Source organism: Cygnus atratus, chromosome 1 (assembly GCF_013377495.2).
Source record: "Cygnus atratus isolate AKBS03 ecotype Queensland, Australia chromosome 1, CAtr_DNAZoo_HiC_assembly, whole genome shotgun sequence".
Classification (NCBI taxonomy): domain Eukaryota; kingdom Metazoa; phylum Chordata; class Aves; order Anseriformes; family Anatidae; genus Cygnus; species Cygnus atratus.
The window spans coordinates 24,282,534-24,302,784 of record NC_066362.1 but is presented as its reverse complement, the minus strand read 5'-3'; the positions used below and the strand labels follow the sequence as shown (position 1 = coordinate 24,302,784).

Genomic DNA, 20,251 nt, shown 5'->3' with positions numbered 1-20,251 from the left:
CTCCTCCTACACTTCACAAGGTCTTCAAAAACAGAAACAGGAACGACAAGTACTATAAATAAATAAACAAACAAACAAATCTGCCTGGATAGAATTCAGAAGGAAAAAAAAATGTTTAAGGGGAAAAAAAAAAAAAAAGGAAAGCTAACAGCCGAATAGTAGCCCTAATCCTGACTCCATTCAGTCAGTGGGAACTTTACAATTGACTTTAACAAAGATCATATTTAGCACATAATATCTCTTTTAAAATACGTAGCTTTTTTTTTTTTCCCTGTAAAGAGCACCTGTACAGTGCTCTTTAATGTTGTGGTCTACATTTTGTGCAGGGGGAGCCATTTGTCTGAAAATTAATAAAGCTGCTAAGTAACACAATAAATTGTGGAGCACAGTACATTAACAGACTGACACATCAGGTGTTAATTACTTCTGAGTGACAGCATTACAAGGTATTCTAGTGCTATTATTTATGACAAAGCACTGAACTTTTTCTCTTTTCTCCTTCAGGAACAGTACCAGTTTCTGTACAAAGCTATTCTAAGCCTTGTCAGCACGAGGCAAGAAGAAAACCCTTCAGCATCTATGGACAGTAATGGCTCAGCTTTACCTGACGGAAACGCAGCTGAAAGTTTAGAATCCTTAGTTTAATTAACAAAGCAAATTAAGCACACACACACACTTGCACCACATCGGTCACACCTGGAGTTTACCATTATTATTTTCAGTTTTATATATATATTTTTTTTGGGGGGTGGGGTGGGGGGGTAATCTGTCCAGCTACTGTATGTGTAATCAGTTCCCAACCTTCGTTCCAACAAAGTCATTCCTGTGACACATGACTTTACTGTGGAACTTTTATCATTAACAATGTGTGCCTTTTCTTGAAAGATTTCTTGTAATACGTTGTTATGTCTGGACTAACTTGATTGACTTTTACAGTGTTTCTAAGAATTGAATTGTGGTATGTTTTTTCAGTATTAGTTTTTGATTTATCTGGCTTTACTTTTAACTTAAAAATATCATATTTATAGATGTTAGGGAATTCTCAATTACAAACAAACATGTTATGGTTTTAGTATTTGATTTATTTGCCGTATTTATAACAATTTACATTTGCTAGAAATATAACTTTTAATATAGTAGAATGTAAATAAAATACTGTTCTCCATAACATTCAACATTTTAAGATTTCAATTAGACATTTAGAATAGTAATCTGATACTTATTGTAAATACTGCTACTTCTATAGTGACTCCATGGACCAAATTTATATTTATAATTGTAGATTTTTATATTTTACTACAGAGTCAGTTTTCTAGTTCTGTGTAATTGCCTTGTTAAAATGATGTAGTCCAGTATGTTCTTATTTTAACAAAGTCTTCTGATATATAATTGTGCATCTTAAGGAATTAACCTTATATAGCTGCATGTGATTTTAACTTTTTGTGGGGAATAGAAATCATTTGTTTTGAAATGAAAAGTTTTTATGAGAATAACACCTGTACTTGGCATTGTTAAATTGTTTTTACCTATGGCATTGCAAAAATAAATATAAATATTCCAGTCTGTGCCTAGCAGTCTTCCACACACAGTAAACAGTCTGCATTGTCACATGGGAGAGATTTTGCTTACAAGAATGACTCAAGACTGACCTGGAGACAGCTGCTGCTGTTTCTGCAGAATCTGCGAGCTCAGAAGCCAGTTTTGGAACACTTTTATGGTTTCCAAGTCAACTCTTCTGGCCTCTCCTTGCAGGTCTCTCAGCCTGGTCACCCACAGGTTAATGGGTGGTTCCAGGCTTCGTAATCACCTTCATTGCCCCTTCACAAGATTTCTCCTTGCTGGCTTTGGTTCAGATCATTCATTCAGGTCCTGAGCTCTTTGCTGCCTCCTTTTGCAAAGCAAAAGCCAAACTCCAGCAAGCAATGAAATGAGTTACCTCTGCAAGAACAAAAGCAAAATGTTTCAATTTGGCCACTCATCTGTTTTCTACAACCTTCTGAACCAGCAGGAGAAGATGCTGATTATACAAAAGGTTGTGGCATTTTGGAGGGTAGAAGACCCTGGAGCAGAATAGATCTTTTTTTTTTTAAAAAAAAAAAAAAAGTTCTCTCATATAACTCCCCATTAACCACCTGTGAAATCCAGCCTGAATTAATGGCACTATTCATAACGTTAGTCTCTCACTGGCAGTGTTCAGCAGTTCCCCCTGTAAGGGGGGGAAGCCCAGCAGTCCCTCAGGATCTGTGCAGGTAGCTCAACCCCAGGCCACAGGTGCCAGCCTTGTGCCTGGAGATATCCATACCCACCTTTTTCATTCAAAACCATAACAAATTGATTGAATGATTCAGAAATGAGGGGACATGTTTTGCTGAGCCAAGACATTTGCATTCAGGTTTTACATGTCTTTTTTTTTTTTTCCTGTGGTCCTTGTCATACTTCCATAGTTGCTAATGCTGAAATCCAGAAAGAATGGGACGGAGATTTGGTTTCTATGTGCAAGCTAATTTACAATGTATCCCTAGACAAGTTAAACATCTTTGAAAAATTGAATCTATTTTTTTATTATTAATATATTTGTGTTGTTTTGCAGATGGTAAGAGTTACAAATATACAGAATCTGCTCCTTCTCCCAAAACATATACATTTCTATAGCATTGTGGCATTACACATACACTTTCTTCACAGCATTCAGGCACAAAGTGTGTGTGTATATATATATATATATATATATATATATGTAGTAGACATACATATAAAGGTGTGTAACGGTTGCACTTAAAGAAAGGCAATATACTCTTTTTCCAAGTGGCCTGAGGGTTGCTTACTACTTCCTCTAAAGTACTCAGGTTGACTGAAACCCTGAACGTGCACATCCAGGTTAATGAGGACAGCTATATTATGTAATTCCCCCCTCTCATCCCAGAAACATAGTATGCACTCAGACACAATTTTTCCTCTCTTAATCTCCAGGGGTACATGTATGAAAGAGGTTAATTGTGATCTTATGGTCATTTCCAAACCTTATTCCATAATCTTCTTACCTTATACTTCTGCTTTTCACCATATTAGCACACAACGTAAGAAACTGTAATGCTCGTCTGCTACTCCTCCAGCCTTTTCTTAAGGAAATCTGGCTTGCAGCCTTATATAACTTTGTGCTTTTTCTTTTGGTATCTTCTATTAATGTATTTGCAATTGCATATAGTTGTAAATACAAAGTAGTTTTTAGGCCAATAAATTCTACTAGTTTTCAAGCCTATAAGGACCAAAAGAAAAAAAGGAATCCTCCTTTCTAAAATCCCATCTTGATATAACTGTTCCTTTCAACCTAAACTGTTTTGCAGACATTTTAAAATGATAATCCAAGGAATCAGCTGTTGTTCAAGGTTTCTTCCAGAGACGTTTGTAATCACATTCATCATCTTAGCATGCTGACAAGTTATTTAAAACATAAGTGCTTAGGATAATCTCTTTACTCATACATATTGGTTCTGATCTATAAAAAAAAAATAAGAATCATAAAAAAAATCTTCTATAATCTTCAACTGTGATGGATTACAGATTTTAATAAATGCGTGTCAGTTCCTATCTCAGACAAAGGCCATATTCTAATTATTTTTTTCTTGTAATCCAAGCTACAGACTCAGAAGATGTATAGCCTGCCTTTACAAACTGGGTCAAGTGTGGAAAAGATGTTATGTATCTCCTGCAAGAAGTAGGATATTAATAAACATGTCCATTTAAGATTTTTTAAACAAAGTTACAACCATCATGTATGCTTAGGAAACTGTAAGTAAAGAGTTAAAAACAAACAAACAAACAAACAAAAACACTAGTTTGCTATCATCACCAACTTTTCCTGATCATAGTATTGTGATTTAACACCTACAGAAAAGCTTTATAAAAGTCGACAAGTGATTAGTAGAACTCATGGCTACCAGTAGAATAGCACATTAGTTAAAGACCTTGGTAAGGACTTTGAAAACCAGTTGACTAAGCTAGCTACCAGCTTTATAACAATGCTTTGTCTGTTCATTGTGACACCCTAGGATAATGCATAAAATATCAGATGGGTTGAAATTTTCTTTGGTAAATGCTTACACCAAGATGAGTTTAACAAGTTTAAACTCATTTATCTTTCTAATGCTTCTGAAGCATAAGCGAAGTAGGGCTGGGAAGGAGTTTTGTTGCCATGTTGAGGTTAAAACAGAAACAGAGACCCAGATAGTACAGGATGTCTGAGATGTCCCAGTTCCCTGGTGCTGGTGCCAGAACTTGAGGTTTGATGCTGTGTACTTGTGTCAACACAGGATGCTCAGCCTGGGTGACCTTCCAAACGGAGTGCCCCATCCTGCCCTAGAGATCCATCAAGGCAAAAGCCAGTGAGTTGCAGGTGCCACCACCAATGGCCATGGTCCATGCTGGATCCTCAGGCCATGGGAAAACTTTGCTAGAGCTGTCCCAACAGCCATCCAGTTGCAAGCTGGCATTTTGGAGAGCACAGAGTGCTTCAGCCTGGGCACTTACTGCTTTTGCTGCACAGAGGCTAACTGAGTTTCCTTTTCTCTAGTGTACGAGACAATAGCTCATTGGTGACGTGCCAGGAATTACCACATGAATTTTATATGCTGTAGTGGGGAAGAGGATGAAGTATCTAGAATGTTTTCTAGCAGTGCTGCTCCAAATGTGGGTGCAATCCAGCCCAGCACATTTCCCTCCCACCAGCCTTGGTCTGAGCACCTCCACTTCCACTTCCACTTGGCTGCTGCCACCCAAACACTCAGCCCGCTAGAGACTTGGGTAGGACATAACGTTTCTTTGGGTTTCTAAAACAAAGGAAAGGGAAGGCCAACTGATGTCCAGACTAGAGAAGTGTACTTCGCATTGAGAACTAGAGATGGAAGAACAAATGGAAAAATGGAGCAGATGGCACAAGGAAAAGCTTACAGGCTTAGTTTGTCTACTTCCCTGGAGCAAGGCTAAGGTCTGACCATCCATTTCTGTTTCGTAGGTTTATGCTTTGGTGTGTATTAAACACTCTCAAATGCACAAGGAAGAGAGTGCCTTCTCTCAGGACATTTTGCCACGTTATTTTCGAGACCAAAAAAAAAAAAAAAAAAGGCCTTTCTGCCTTACTGAGTTCATTCCTCTGTATCAGGGAAGTCAGATCCTGTGACCCTGTAACTGGTCACAGGGCATTTGAGATGGTCTGATTTGCTTTCATAAATTCTTCTGGACACTCAAAGCTAAATTTTTTTTCTCCCCTTCCTATTATTGTTTCTCCAGCCTTGTCACAACCAATTTACCCCAGATTTTCTCCCCTCTTCAACAGCTGTTCCACTATAGGTTTATGTCATTTGTCTGGCAGGCATATGTTTGTGCCCCAGTGATCTATAGGAATATCTGAGGCTGAGAGTCAAACACCAAGGCAAAGAAGAGAGAGGCTGTGCGTAACCTGCCTTGTGCACCTGTCTCAGAAAGTGGGATCTTATCTGTTATAGAGAGCAGGCACTAAAACAAATTCCAAAATGAAAAACAGAGAGGCACAGTGACAAACAATCTGATCTTTGCAGCCTGATGTGAACAAAGAGCTTAAGAGCCCAGGCAGTGATAACAGAAACCAAACCACGTATTCAGCTGCTTATTTGGAAAGCAATGCCCTCAAGCTGAGATGGGTAGCGAGAGACCAAGCTTTCACTGCTTTCTGGGGCACACGAAGACATTATACATCTATTGTTCTGTAGCTTTCCACTAAAGTGCTTAGGCACAAGGACAGCTACAAGACGTGCTAAAACCATTTGTGTATCTTAAGACTATAGCTGAAGATGTCATGATACAGTAATAGCTGTAGTGTTAAATCTGGATACTTAAACAATCCTTGAAGAGTCTTTTCTTGTGAATCTGGCAAGAAGTATGAAAAGGTATTTGATGTACATAGGGAAGTACATGTGTTGACACACCATCTATGTAATAAATAAATCCCATTCATTTACATCTCATCACACGGTAAAGATGACACGACAATGACACATAGGTTTCTGGATTTATTTTTCAGGCAATCCTGTGTATAAGATACAATTATCTTTCCAACAGTATGCAAAGAGGACTAAGAAGACTAATCTTCATACAAAAGCTGCACAATACATTTAAGCCTAACTCAGAAAACAAAAAGCATTGCACTGGGAAACAACATTCTGATACAAAATTTTTCTAACATAGTAACAGTGCTTCTTGAAGAAGACACATTGTAGTGCTCATTCCTTTTATGTTCCAAAGTCATTACAGACATTAAAAAATAAATCCAATTTCCTTTGCATATTGCATTTTTGGGCCAAAAAATAGAACAACCAACGTATATATACAGAGTCGTAACTCCATGGTTGTGTATTTGTGGGGTAAAAGAGAAAAAGAGAATTCTCAAGTGAAATCCTGGTCTCACCCAGCATTGGAATGGAAGAGACCAGCAGATACAAATTTAATTTTAAACCTTAGATTTAGGCCTCTAATCTACCTGGGGGACAGAGGCGGCAACAGTGATCAGAACATTAAGTCCAGCAACTTAGTGAAGCCAGGATTTTATCCAATACTCAGAAAATGCACGGCAATGTAACAGACTCCAAATTCAACAGCACAAAGGCATTCACTGATTCAATGTAAAAAGCCCTCCTCTTTAACAACATTATTATAATAATGTCCTTCATTATTCCTTCTCTCTTTGGCTCCTTTCACCTTCCTCTTTGTTGCTGGTGCTATTTCACCACATATGCAAAAAAATTCCAAATCTCGCGTAGCAAGTCTTGGAGATTAAAACTGCAGCTATACTTATGGTTGTTTTTCCTACCAGACAGAGCAACACTGGGAACTCTAGCCCCTCAGGACCGTGGTAATAGAACTATGCCGCTCAGGAGATAAAAGACTGTGCGTTTATCAGCAAAGTGCATTTGTGAGCAAAGTTGAAGGTGACAGCTTCCAGAATCACTATTCAGCTTTAGAGAAGGGGAGTTCCAGACAGCTGCACAGGTACTAGTGCAGCTGGCATCTGCACGCAGCTTTGCACAGACCTAACTGGTAAAAGTTCAACCCATACTTGCATTGCAAGGTGGTGTAGAAATCCCTGAGCTAAAGTACACAAACAGCCCTGAACTGGAAGGAAGCAGCTGCTGTTTAGTGAGAGAGAAGCTGAACTCAGACTGAAGTTCAGTTCCGGCCTGGTGCAGCTATACTGCTGCTAGAGCTGAGCTGGCATGGCGTGCAGCACGGCACTTAGCCTCAAATAAGCCGGTGCACTGGCAAACCTTCATCAGTCTGAAGTGGCAATGAATTGAGTAGTATGGGTAGACTCCCAAAGCAACAATTCAAAAGCATGATAGCAAAAGGACAGAAGCTAACTCAAAAAAGTAATGATTTAAGCCTCTAAGCCTACTGCATTTCAAAGCTGCTTATATCAGACAGACTATTCCCTTTGTAACAGTACTTAACCTGGAGGAGGCACATGGGGTAAGTGGAAAGAGTAAACATGTCATTTAGAGCAGCTTGTGAACACATTAACTGTGGTGTATTTAAGAATACCCTTCCTAGCTGCCGAGCTAAATGCTAATGTGCTCTCCTAACAGCAAAAAGCAGCACGTAACAGCTATTTCAACATATCACAAACAGCTTCCACTCTGTAACAGGAAAGGGAATGGAGGGTAAATTGTTTTAAAATTAATCTGGTGGACGGAGGGAGTTAAGTTTACATTTGTAAGAGAGCGATTTCACAAATATTAAGATCTAGGTTCAAACAGCTGAATATCTTCAAGATTTAACAGGATTTTATTTGCTAGTAGTGCAGAACTTTTAAACTATTTCTTGCATATTTTTATTGTGAAAATGTTCAAATACTGTCAAAGGGAACAGGACAAGACTTACAATTCGAGTATAACTTCTATCTCTACTAAATTGTTTACAGCACATAAAAAAATAAACTCAAACTTAATAAAGGGAATTCATTAAGCAGACTTCTCCTTCAAAAAAGCCACTTGTGTATTTTCCTTTCAGCTGAGTTTTGACTCAATAATAACCCTGTACATTTAGAAGATAAATTCTATTTTAAAAAAAAATATTTTAGGAAAGATATGAGGAAAGATTTCATTGATGCTGAAACATGCATGAAGGTGTAAGAGCTTTGAAAGGAAAACACTAACACATGCATCTGGGCATCTGCAGTTTCTACATCAAAGTCAGGAAACTGATTTTATGGAAGGCACCATTTGGGTCTGAAATACCAGATGCTGTCTATAACTGGTCCAAATTTAGATTCTTCACGTTGTGGTGGGAAAACAAACAAAGCCAAAACCAGATTAAATCCATTGCTTCCAGTTACTGTCTGATAACACTATGAGTACTGTATACAATACCCTCTGCCCTAACACGTTCAAGTATTGGTCCATAAATGTTCTTCGTCAATGGTATAACCATGCCTTTGACATCTATTTCACCTGAAATAAAGGAGAAAAAAAAAACAGTGTTATGTGTTAAAGTTGTTGTGCATCTGTGCCCAGGTGCTGGCAGTGGGACTGCCAGGCTCCTCTGTGAGGAGAGGCCAGGGCTGTCCCATGCCGGACACAGCCGGCTCCAGCTGGCTCCAATGGGCCCAACATGGGGCACGGCTGGACCCAGCACCCAAAACGGGGCACCTCGGAGAAACATATTCGAGAAAGGTTCAAAATGCTGCATGGCAGTGGAAAGTGAGGAACAAAGTACGAGAAAAAACTCTGTGAGCACCAAAATCAGAGAAGGAGGGGGAGGAGGAGGTGCTCCAGGTACCGCAGCAGAGCCTCCCAGTACATCCTGTGGACAGCCCACACTGGAGCAGTAGAAAAGTTTGAGGATAGAAGCAACAGGGACAAACTGTTATGGACCAACTGCAACCCATTCTCCTGCACCACTCAGGGCCAGGGAAAGGAGTTGAGGAGTTAGGCTCAGAGACGTGAAGTTCAGCCTGGAAAAAAAAGAGGAAGGGGGGAAGGTGTCGTTTTAATTTGTCTTTGTATCTCACTATCCGAATCTATTTTAACTGGAAATAAACTAATTTTCTCCAAATCCAGTATGTTTTACCTGTGATGGTAACTGGTAGGTGACCTTCCTGTGTTCATCTCTACCTACAAGCTTTTTCACTGCATTTTCTCAGCCAACCCTATTGAGAAGGGGGATTAACAGAGTGGCTGGGTGGGTGTCTGCCAGCCAGCTGAAGTCAACCCACAGGTTCAAATATCAAATTGCAATTACATAAATTTTACCTATATGTGCAATTTCAGTGACTGGTGTTATGGTGTTATGTTCTCTAACAGCATCAGTACTGAATCAAAAATAAAGAAAAAACATTTGAAACAGTATCATACACATATTGAACTTGATTCCTACAGCTGTGAAACTGGCTAGGCAAAAAGTTCAGATGAACTTCTGAAGTCCTGATGAACTTTTTTTTTTTTTTTAAAAAAAAAAAAAAAGGTTTTGTTCATTTCAGCTAGCCAGGAGGGGAGCAAAGATCTAAAGATTAAAAACAAGCAACAGGGAAAAATGACACCATTTTATGTTTACATGGTGATGACTAGGCAGAGTGTGCCTGTTTATATACAAGCACCCACCATGATCAGGTAATATGCCCCAAACCTCAAATTTAGTCAATCTGGAAAGTAGCAGTGGAAGTTACTAGTTTGCTCAGCACAAGTATATTTTCGCCTGTTTCACTGTGGCATAGACTCCCAAGAGGAACAAGTGGAATTTATCACAAAGGTCTCCTTTACCACCAATGAAACACTTAAGAGTAAATGAATAAACATCTCTATAGATTTAGAAGTAAATTAAGAAGTGCCACTGAAAGATCCAAACATGCAGATTAAACATTCCTGTAAAGTAGACGAGAAGTTTGATAAGTTAAAAATAACAATAATACACATATACACTTCAGGAACACTACACATATTGCTTTCTATAGGCAGAGAGATATAGAGGTTGAAATACATTCACTGAAGGCTGATCTGTCACTTACCATCTAGAACCATTTTAGCAGCAATAGCTGTGGGGTATCCTACTGTTTTAGCCATAGCAGAATATCCTTTGTTATCACCATAGACAACCAGATCAATAAATTTGTCTTCCAAATGACCAGAAGGATGCCTGAGACCTATTTCATTTCTCATAACAATCATATCTCTCTCACCAGTGCCTAAGAGAAAAGCATACAAACTATTCATTAATTAACTGTATCCCCATCATAACAAGATGAGTTTCCTGACAAGCAAGGCACTATGCATACATATCATTTACATTAGGGAAGTGAATTACACTTCGGATATAGGCTATAAAGGAGGACAGAATATGAAGATGTAATGTTCCCTACTCCCCCATTTATTCTCTTCGTTCCCTGTTACGTTTTTCATTTCAAGACATTAAGAAACCTTAATAAGAACTATGTAATAAATACTGGTAAGATACACTGACTTGTTCCAGTCATAACCACGAAGAAGATTTCTCACATACCAAAAGGCAGATTCATCTCCATGTGCTTTGCAAGAGCCCCCACAATGGAATCTGCTGCTGGAACAGGTTCATCTCCCAGTAATCCTAGCCTGCCAGAAGAAGTAAAACAGACTGATGCCATTGCATATCAACAGCTTAGTCTCAGTTTTGTAATTTCCAGGTTGCTCGGCATATCAATTTAACAGTCTCAACATGGACCAAAATTGGTAGAACTTTTTACTTAAAAAATAAAAATAATTAAAGCACTGTAACATCATACCATTCCACAGCCTCAAGCTGACTTCTGTCTCTTTCCAGTTTGTTAAATACAGCTTCTTTGAGAACAGAGTATTCAACAGGAGGCTGAATTCCAACCAGTTTGCACATGAGTTGTTTCTGTATTAAAACAAAACAAAACAAAAGTTCCTGAAGGCCTGATATCTGTTCCCACTGCTTTCCAGTCCAGGTTTCCAGACCCTAAGCTCAGTTAATACTCAGGACATCTGAAAAGACAGATTGTACAAATAGGGAAAGTGAGATAGTTTGAGGGTTTTTTTTTTTAAATCACAGCAAATGAAAATAGGGGTTGTTTTTTCCTAAAACGGTTTGTATCCCACCACTCAGCTGCTTTCCGCTACCTATCTTATCCCTTTCTCCAGCAGTGAAGAAGGAATGTAGAAGTCTGCATAAACAAGGAACACTGTGAAGATATTTAGGTGAAAGGGAAGCCACCTTGAGACAGCTAGTAAATCAGGAACTTAAGGATCTCTCTCAGCTGCTCTAGAAACAGAGAATGTCCATTTCAAAATGAAGTAAAGAGACTGATGAGATGAATGAGACTGTCAAAATCCTGGGAGTATTACCAAAATCCTTCTGAAAATTTTTGTGCATATCTGAAAAAATTTTGTGTTATCAAGACGTTAATTACTGCTTGCTTCATTCACAAAGAGACAGACGGTAAAAGGAGCTACAGATTAGATATGAAGCAAGCAAGAACTGCAGTCTGTTTACAAGCTCAGGTTAACCTATTTACGAGAAAACTATAAATACAAGGCAGGGGAGATAAAAGTACTAAGACATAATTACATTGCTGAGACAAAGTTTGCAATGAGACTAAAGGCTAAGATTGGAAATCCTAGCCATCTTTGCAAAGAAAGCTTGAAGATACCAACCCTATAACTGAAAGTGGACAAAATCATCTCAAAAAATAAGTCACATCTAGCCCATTGCTGATGGACTGTTTTCCAATCACTGAAATGAACATACTGCTGAAATGGCAGTCTAAAAAACTCTCTGGAGTTTAGGAAGATGAGCAGTGCTCTATGATAGTCAGACTCTGCCTCTTCACCTTGTTCGTTCTTTGGTTTTGAGAACATTCAAGACATTCATTACTTGAAATAACAGCATCATCAGAAAAATACTGTGCTCTCCTTTCACACAGCGTAAGCCTGGTGCACTTTTCCAGATTAATGCGGATAAAAGCACAAAGGACACAGGAGACAGACTTGAATTTTGTTCATCTGGGTAATAAACAAAGTTATTGTCTCAGGGGTTTGCAAAACCCCAAAAAAAAAAAAAAACAATTTCTCATGACATACACGCAGACCTGACAAGCAATAAGCTGTCTGTAAATGTTGCTCACTCTACACCATACTGAGATACGAAATTCCCTGCTTTGCCCACAGAGAACCACCACATGGACTGTCAAATGCAACAGCAGCATATCATAGGAGTCATACCTTGGCTGCCTCCTTTTATCGTTCTTTTCTACTAACTATGCTCCTTGGTCAAATTAAATTGTTTTAGAAATCCATATGTTACAAGGCTCTAGGTTTATTCGGCTCTCACAAAAGAAAAGCAAATCAAATTCCAAAGTTACTGCACTTTCCACTGCCATGGAAAATGACTAAAACTACTTCCCACTTATAAATGCCTTCTGATGGCACAGGAAGTGACCAATGCCAGTATTATTGAAAAAGCTAAGGTCAGTTTTATCCTCTAACTGCGCTTAATGCATCACTAAAAGCATCTCCATCATTCACAAAGCGTCTCTTACAGGTAACCCTAAATGGACCAGAAAGCACACCTTGGAAAAGTTCCTTAGCTGGTACATCTGATATTTCATTAAAGTGTCAGATTTTTCCTTGACCTATATATATCCCCAGGTGACCCCTTAAAAAGTCAGTCGTAAATGTCTGAGAAAGAAACTTAAGAAACAGCAAAGATTTTGCAAAACTGATGAGTTAAAGTGAAGCGAGAAATCAGTAAGACAGACAGAAAAGCAAGATAACAGAAGACAACAACAACAAAAAAAAACAAGCCTATCCAGAGTTTTTAACAGACAAAAAGATTTTCATATACTCATTTAGGCTTAATTTCTTACTTCTTGATGCTCTAAAAAAGGTTTTAGACTAAAGACCACAGGCCAATACCACCATAGACACTGCAAACTTAGCACTGAGGGATGGATTCTTACTAGCAGAAAATTTAAGACAATTGAAAGAAACACTGGAGGGGACTACTTCTGACAGTCACCTAACCCAACGCCCTGCTTGAAGCAGGACTTCTGCTAGCACTCATATCAGCCATAGCATGCCACGTCTAGCTGAGTCCAGAAAGCCTCCAGGACCAGAGACTCCAGAGCCTCCCTGAGTAACCTGTTCCAGAACTGCACTGTGTTCCTGCCAAAGAAAATCTTCCTGGTGACTAAAAAGAAAAAGCAGAGAAGACCAGGATGCAATACGAGATTCCCACTGCTATGGGTATCCAATCCTAGAAATAAGAAAAATGTTAATAAAAGAGAGAAAAGAAAGCAGAAGAACTGGAGTGACTCACCCAGGTTAGACGTGGCGTGGCTGAGTTTAGCAAAGGATAAGGATCTGGGTTAATTAATCCTAATTTCACAAAGCCTCCCATAGTTTTAGAGTATCCCTGCAATAAAAGAATGACATGGTTAAAAATAGTAATCACTTGAAACTGAGGCGAATATTACTTTGATTCAAATGTTGTGATGGAAACAACAATGCTAGTGTTGAGCATTATGCCCATGGGAAAGCAACCACAATAACATGATGTTGATGGGGTTAAAATAACAGATTGTTACCTCAGAACCTTTAGTACCTCTCCTCCTCTTCCCCTAATTTTCCAGTAACATCTTTAGTGATTTATTATTGTTCTGCCATCATTATTTCTGGCAAGTAGAATTGGTTGATGAGACTGAAGGGCAAAGCTGGCCAGCACATCATTACAGACAGGGCAGTATCAGCCAGCTGGCCCCTAAATAAACTACAGAAAGCAGAGAGTCTATGACTGAACTCAGCTCACCACAGCCGTACATTGTATAATTGCACTGACATCAAATAAACTAATTTTTAAGGTAAGAACCCTTTGTGTTTACATCTTTCTTCAGGAATAATAGAGAGACAATGAGTGGAGTGGAATGGCATTTAAAAGGAACTGCAAAAGACAATAGGCTGCACAATAAAATAAGTCTCAACTGGTTTCTGCTCACTTTTGTTTGTTTCCCATTAACAGTAACAAGGACAACTCCCACACAGCTGCTGGATACCTGAAAACACTTAAGTACGAGTGACTAGAAACACTGTTAAAAAAAAAAAACAGAATGGTGGAAATAAAGCACCCTTGGAGAGGGCTAATTATAATTAGGAGCCACCTCCACCAGCACAAGGTTATTAGCTCAGATGGCCTTGCAGTCAGATCCCTCTGTGACACATCTTTTTAAATTGACTCCATTAGCCATCTGAACTTAATCTCTAAGAGGCACTGCAAGGAGATGTCAGCCTCTGCACTGACTGGATCGCTTTCTGCTCCATGACAGAGCAGTGTGCGAAGGGCCAGCGTTAACTTCTGCCCTGCTCAGCGCTGCATCCCAGCACGGACGTACCGCACAGCTAGGGCTATGCCGTGCTCTTCTACACATCCCTACCAATATCACCCCAACCCAAGGCAACTGACCTCCTTTGGTGATTAAGAAAACAGCACTAACCACAGAAACACCTTTCTTGCAGCACAGCTGATAACAACTCTTTTATGACACACTGACATCTTTTTTCCTTTGTGCTAACAATTGTACAAAAGAAGAAATTTTTACCAGGCACCAAATGGAAGAGCAGATACTGTCATATTAAGACTTCATGATGAGATAGATGCCTTCTGCATATTTCTAGCTTCTGAACAAGAGATCGTATCTAGACTGACAAAAAGAGAGCTATTGCAATTTGTAGCCCTTATATCCCGACATTGGCCTTCAGTCTTCTTTTGCTAAGCAAGCCTCCCTCCCTCCCAGAAATAAAGAAAAAGTCCTGTTGTATTGCAACAGAGGTATTAAGAGGGAAAAAGATAAGCCATTTCTCATGCACGTACAAAACAATTTAAACCTTGACGAAAACCTTAACTCAGAAGACAGACATCCATAAAATACAGAGCTTTGTTGAAATGACAACATTCAATCTCTTGAGGCAAATAAGAACAACAGCAGAACAATAAAAACTTACTTTGTATCTTAAGGTGCCTCTTAACAAAGTGTGAGCTGTCTGAATACCATACGGCTCAGCATATTTTGTACTGTCTCTGTTAGGAAAACCTTCCAAATTTAATCCTGGGAAAAAATCCATTGAAGTAACAGAATCAAGCAACGCTCCTCCAGCAGGAATATTGATAACCTGAATTCCGCGAAAGAACAGCAATATTATTTTGGTGTAGTAATTTGATTTACTTTAGAACAGAAAAGATCAAGTGTGCTCAAAGTAGGAACATTATGTTTAGTGCTTCTGCTGCAAACAAAGGCTCAATCTAAATAAAGCAGTTGCACAAGCCATTTAAGCATATCCCGTGATCAAGGAGCATGCACTATGTCAGCCACTACTAATCAAAGGACTCAGACAATCCACATCCTTCTAACACACCCTAGTAATTTTAATTCCTTTGGCATCTATATTAAGGTTGCAGATTCCCATTTCACTTACACTACTGTAATTTTGGAGCAACCCCTCGAACTACACCGCTATGAAGGGAGATTCTTCCCATAGGTTCCTTGTTTTTTGATCTATTTTTTTCCTTCTCTTTTTTGGAAAAAGGAGAAGGTAAATGTAAGGAGAAGGTAAATGTAAAGAGAAGGACGGTTGTGGATTTTTGTTTTGGTTTTGTTTTTTACTATTATTGTTTTTCTTGTTTTTAATCTTAAAAAAACCCACAGGTTATATACTGATAAAAAATTGCTTCCCATGTGTATCTTCACTTGGGGTTTCAAAGCCCAGAGAGAATGCAACGTTGAAGGAAAACAAAAATAAGGTTGACTAATTCTATTATCACTACCAAATAAAGCCTTGAACTCTGCTTCCTGCAAGCAGCTGATGCACAGATCTGCCGTACCACACCAATACAAATTCATTTTGTGGTTTCTGACCAAAGGGGCAAGGCTTCCTTCTAGCACCAAGACTAAAGCAACCAACTCCACAGCAATGCCCTAAGATCTTACTGTGTTTGTGAAGCAAGACACTTGCGTGGAAGAATCCTACACAATAGTCAGACGGCTACAGATTTAGTGGCAAGGAGGAAAAATTGCACATTTTACCAATAAGTGCTCTCATAATAAATCATTCACATGCATGATCTGATTTTTCCTAGCAACTGGTGAACCAGGTCAGAATTAAAGAAGAAACATTTTTGCATTCCCCAAGAGACTCTTTCATCTGAAATTTACGACTAAGTGTTGCTGCTTTTTAAGTAAAGATCCAATGTACAAGCCCTGAATTTCTATTTTTTCTTACTGCAGTAAGAACACCAGAGCACCAAAATGTCATGACAAAGCATCTCAAAAGATTTCTCACTTTTGCAGATCAAAAGGTTTAGGTAATTAGCCAAACTTTAGGATGGTTACAGAAGAGTCTCCTTGACAGTTGATGAGTCCCTGCTCAGTAATTACTCTGAGCAAGTGGGACTGATCAAACAATCAGGAGTGGAAAGCAGAAATGTGACAATAGCTTGCAATAGCTTTGCAGAAATCAGTTACAATCCTTCCATAAAACAGATGTAATGACATTTGCTGGGTTAGATTTACTCCACTGTCTTCTGCACAAACAGCAGACCAGAGCTTATATATAAACCTTGTTAGAAAGCTCTGTTCACTTCCACAAAAGCTAGTTAGTATTACACACTGCACCAAAAGAAAAAGAATTCGGGAATTCTGCTAAGCACTGTGCAAGTACAGAATGAAGCTGTTTGGTTTGCAAACGTGACTAGAAAGAAAAGCAAGTAGGATGCACATTCATTTTTGTTTCAAAGAGCCAGACACAGGGCAATTAAGCAGCAAAAGCAATACATGCAAGCTGATGGAAGCTGAACCCAGAACATTAACCTCAAGTTAGTGCCTTAGTCATTAGCACATTTCTCCTTTGCCATCAGATTCCATACAGTAAGAATTAAAAGCTGCCAGCAGTCAGGCACCATGATATACTCAAAGGCACCAGGATACTTAGGCTTAAAAGCAAACAGCACAAAGCCCAGTTCCCTCCTTGGCCCAACATCACCTTCTTGGTCTTTAAACGGAAATACTAGGACTACTTCACCTCTCCATTTTTTAAATATGTAGCAGACTGAACTGTATTCAGCAAGACTCCTTGTGGGCTCCAACTGAACTTGTATCTCAGAGGATTGTCAGAGTGCTCTGGAGCTGGTAGGCCACCACAGAAAGAAGTGTAGGATACAACCTGTCAGATTTGTCCACAGGAAAGAAACAGTGAACAGATGACAGATACAAGATGGAAACAATACAGAGCCACCCTGCAGAATCCCTGTTAATTCTTAAACTTCCTGATGACATTACTCCCCTACAGGCCACATCAGAAGACCTCCAGTGAGGAAAACAGAACTCCACTGAACAACTGCATCAATCTGCCACAACACAGGCACTGTCTGTAAAGGAGAGGAAACCAAAACATACACTGGAGCAAATCCATTTTAGGTAATAGACTCTCACCAACTGGTTTAGTTGGCACCAAATTCCCAGCATCAGAAAAAAATAGGGTGCCCAGAACCAATCACACATCTGTGACATGCCCTGGTGTTAAAGGAATGGCTTTACTAATAAAATCCTGGCAGAACCACGCACAGCCTGACAACCTTACCGTGGCACCAACTTCTTTTGCCTTGTCAATACATTCCATTGCCAACATATGGTCAAGACCAGGATCCAAGCCCACTTCACTGACAACTGTAATACCAGCAGCTTCTACACTAAAAACAGCAGAAATGGAGAAGCGTCAGAATATTCACTATTACAGGCCTTTTGTTCATGAAATCTGTCCAAGAGAGGCCCAGCGAACTTTCCCCAACACAGTAACTTCTGCATTCTGTCTGCAGCTTGCGTGGAAAAAACAAAAGCAGATGTTAAAACCCCAGGGGTACAATTGTCCTAAAAGTCATTGTAGCCTTGATTTCTCTTACTTTGATGCAACATCTATGGGCTGGTGAAAAAATAAATTTCTACAAGCTACTCTGTATCCTATGTTCTCCTGAACAGTGCTTTGATGCAGGAAGGCAGTAATGTAGAAGACAAAAATCAGGTTGGTCATAATAGCCCATAACGGATCCTACACAGGGAAAGAGATTGAAAGGTCTTCTTTCTCAAGTTGTAAGCAATATTTTTTTTTTTAATAAAAATAATTGCCTAAGCTTCCAAAGCAGCTCACGTCACCACAAATGAGTGTGATTTATTTTAAAATACAAGTTTATTAATAAAAAACACTTTTTGTTTTGACAAATGAGAAGGGGATTTCTTCTGTTTGGGGGGTTTGTTTTTTGTTTTAGAGTTTTTGTTTTGGCAAAAGCAGTATGACCTCTTGATATCACAGAAATATGGGGAGAAGAAGTTCATAAATCTCTCTCATTCCTGCAGCCCTGGTTCTTTACCTGTCTAGCTTTCTCCATTTTATCATTTTCCAAGACACTGAATGTCAGATTCCCATCTCACTCACTTGAATTGACTCCAGAGGTTCTAGTACTGCAACTCAGAGAATCACCTAAATGAAGCCACAGGCCAAAACCAACTTTAAATTATATAAAATAAGTAGACAACAGAAAGAGTAGTTAGAACTGTAACCAGTTTGAGACTAATATACAATAAGCCAAGAATGAGTTTTCATAAGGGGAAGATGAAGGATGACAATTAAGCTTTCTGCCACTGGTAGAACAGGACAGCCCAGCTTCTCCTTCAAACATCTAAACAAGTTTGAGGGGGGAAGGGAAGCCACATTAACATGAAATAAGATGGGGCATGCAGAACAGTACACTCCAGTTGTCAGAGCAGTAGCCTGAGCACGTTGCGGCATGCACTCTTCACTCTGTTCTGCTACAGTCTCTGTGTGCAACTTTGGGGAAAAGTACCTAGTCCTTGTTTAAAGAAAGGGAAAGAGGCAGAATGCAGAAAACACTAATTAAAGTTTGCATATGTAAAACACTACAAAATGTTCACACCAAATATACACCGAAGAAGGAAGCAATACCAGAGAGATACTCTCACACCTACCTCTTCTGGAGTTCTTTCATAGCAGCTGTTAAGTAGCTTGCTGTTACCAAGTTCACTTTGTTGTTAATACATTTCTTAGCAACCAAAGGATGTGCTGAGTAAGGCAGCAAACTACAAATGAAAGAGAATTACACAATATCAAAATCCAATCAGTTACTTATGCTGTCACTGAAAAGCCTCTCACTGATGGTTTTGTGTGCCTACAAAAAAGCTCAACTAAATGCATCCATCACACCTGCCTTGCTCCAGGTTGTTTCATACCTACACAAGTGAAAAGCCACCCACCCTATCACAGGAACACTGTCAGATGCACTCAGAACAGGGTGCAAAACAATATGGGAGTCATTCTTTAGACAACATTTCTATCATATTTTTCCTTGGAGGGAAAAATACGGAACAAAAAAAACATAGACCTCTTTTCAAGACCATCTTCTAAACAGGCATGCTGAAGGTTTAGAAGATACAGAACTGTAAAACGATCCTTGAGAACACTTGCATTGCAACAGTCCTGCTGATGTACTTTGCAAAAAGCATGCTCTAGCTGGAAAAGAAACAACAGTCATGACTTCCATTGTGAAAAAGGACAAAATGGCAAGGTCATTTCCTCCCATTTCAATAACTGGAAAGAGATCTTTCTTAACCGAATATTCAGGTGAAATCACCAATATGTCAGAATTTTTACTCCTCCTGAAAACATGCAAACTTGACCCTAGGCACACATAAGCTGGTAGACATAACTGGCCCCTCTTACTAAAGTTATCCAAGTAATTGGTGAACACTTAAAAAGAGAAGCTGCAATCAAAGTCCCTGACACCTCTCTACACAAGAGGGCAGTGGCCAGTTACAACTATTTACATATACAAATATGACCCCAGTTCTCGGGCATTAAGAAAGAATAAAAGTGGATTAGGCCATCTAGGCTCCATCAAAAGGTCTAGCAAACTGAGGGCAGTCACAAAAGGTCCCTTACACAGTTACAATGCTGATTTAGTCAGTGAACTAAGAGAAGGAAGCAGCATGACTTTGAGTTGAGCCTATCGTGTTTTACTCGGAATTCTGACCTGATCACAAGGTCGTGTTTCTTCACCAAAGAGGACAGCTTTTCCTCATGCTTAAGGACATCCATATGAACTGAAGTGACATTGCTGAATTTTTCTGTCAGTTGTTCAAGTTGTTCCTCCATGACAGATGCTGTTTTAAAAATAA

General features: G+C 39.2%; 2 protein-coding genes across 7 annotated transcripts in view; one reads left to right on the top strand and one right to left on the bottom strand.

Annotated features, from left to right (window-relative positions):
- PTPRZ1 (protein tyrosine phosphatase receptor type Z1) overlaps positions 1–645 on the top strand; it is a 141,795-nt gene extending 141,150 nt beyond the window's left edge. The window contains exon 30 of the mRNA XM_035559360.1: positions 505–645. Within this exon, the coding sequence (XP_035415253.1) occupies positions 505–645 (141 nt within the window). The remainder of the gene's footprint in view (positions 1–504) is intronic.
- Positions 646–6,031: 5,386 nt separating this feature from the next.
- AASS (aminoadipate-semialdehyde synthase) overlaps positions 6,032–20,251 on the bottom strand; it is a 31,059-nt gene continuing 16,839 nt past the window's right edge. For 3 of the 6 annotated variants that reach the window (XM_035559368.2, XM_035559370.1, XM_035559369.1), the window contains exons 16-25: positions 20,107–20,236; positions 19,046–19,156; positions 17,646–17,754; positions 17,088–17,228; positions 15,015–15,182; positions 13,336–13,431; positions 10,781–10,896; positions 10,522–10,610; positions 10,031–10,207; positions 6,032–8,477 (exon numbers count right to left, since the gene is read on the bottom strand). In XM_035559368.2, coding sequence (XP_035415261.1) covers positions 8,359–8,477; positions 10,031–10,207; positions 10,522–10,610; positions 10,781–10,896; positions 13,336–13,431; positions 15,015–15,182; positions 17,088–17,228; positions 17,646–17,754; positions 19,046–19,156; positions 20,107–20,236 — 1,256 coding nt within the window. In that variant the 3' untranslated portion in view covers positions 6,032–8,358. The remainder of the gene's footprint in view (positions 8,478–10,030; positions 10,208–10,521; positions 10,611–10,780; positions 10,897–13,335; positions 13,432–15,014; positions 15,183–17,087; positions 17,229–17,645; positions 17,755–19,045; positions 19,157–20,106; positions 20,237–20,251) is intronic. The other 3 variants (XM_050713888.1, XM_035559372.1, XM_035559371.2) reach the window with 2 other exon arrangements.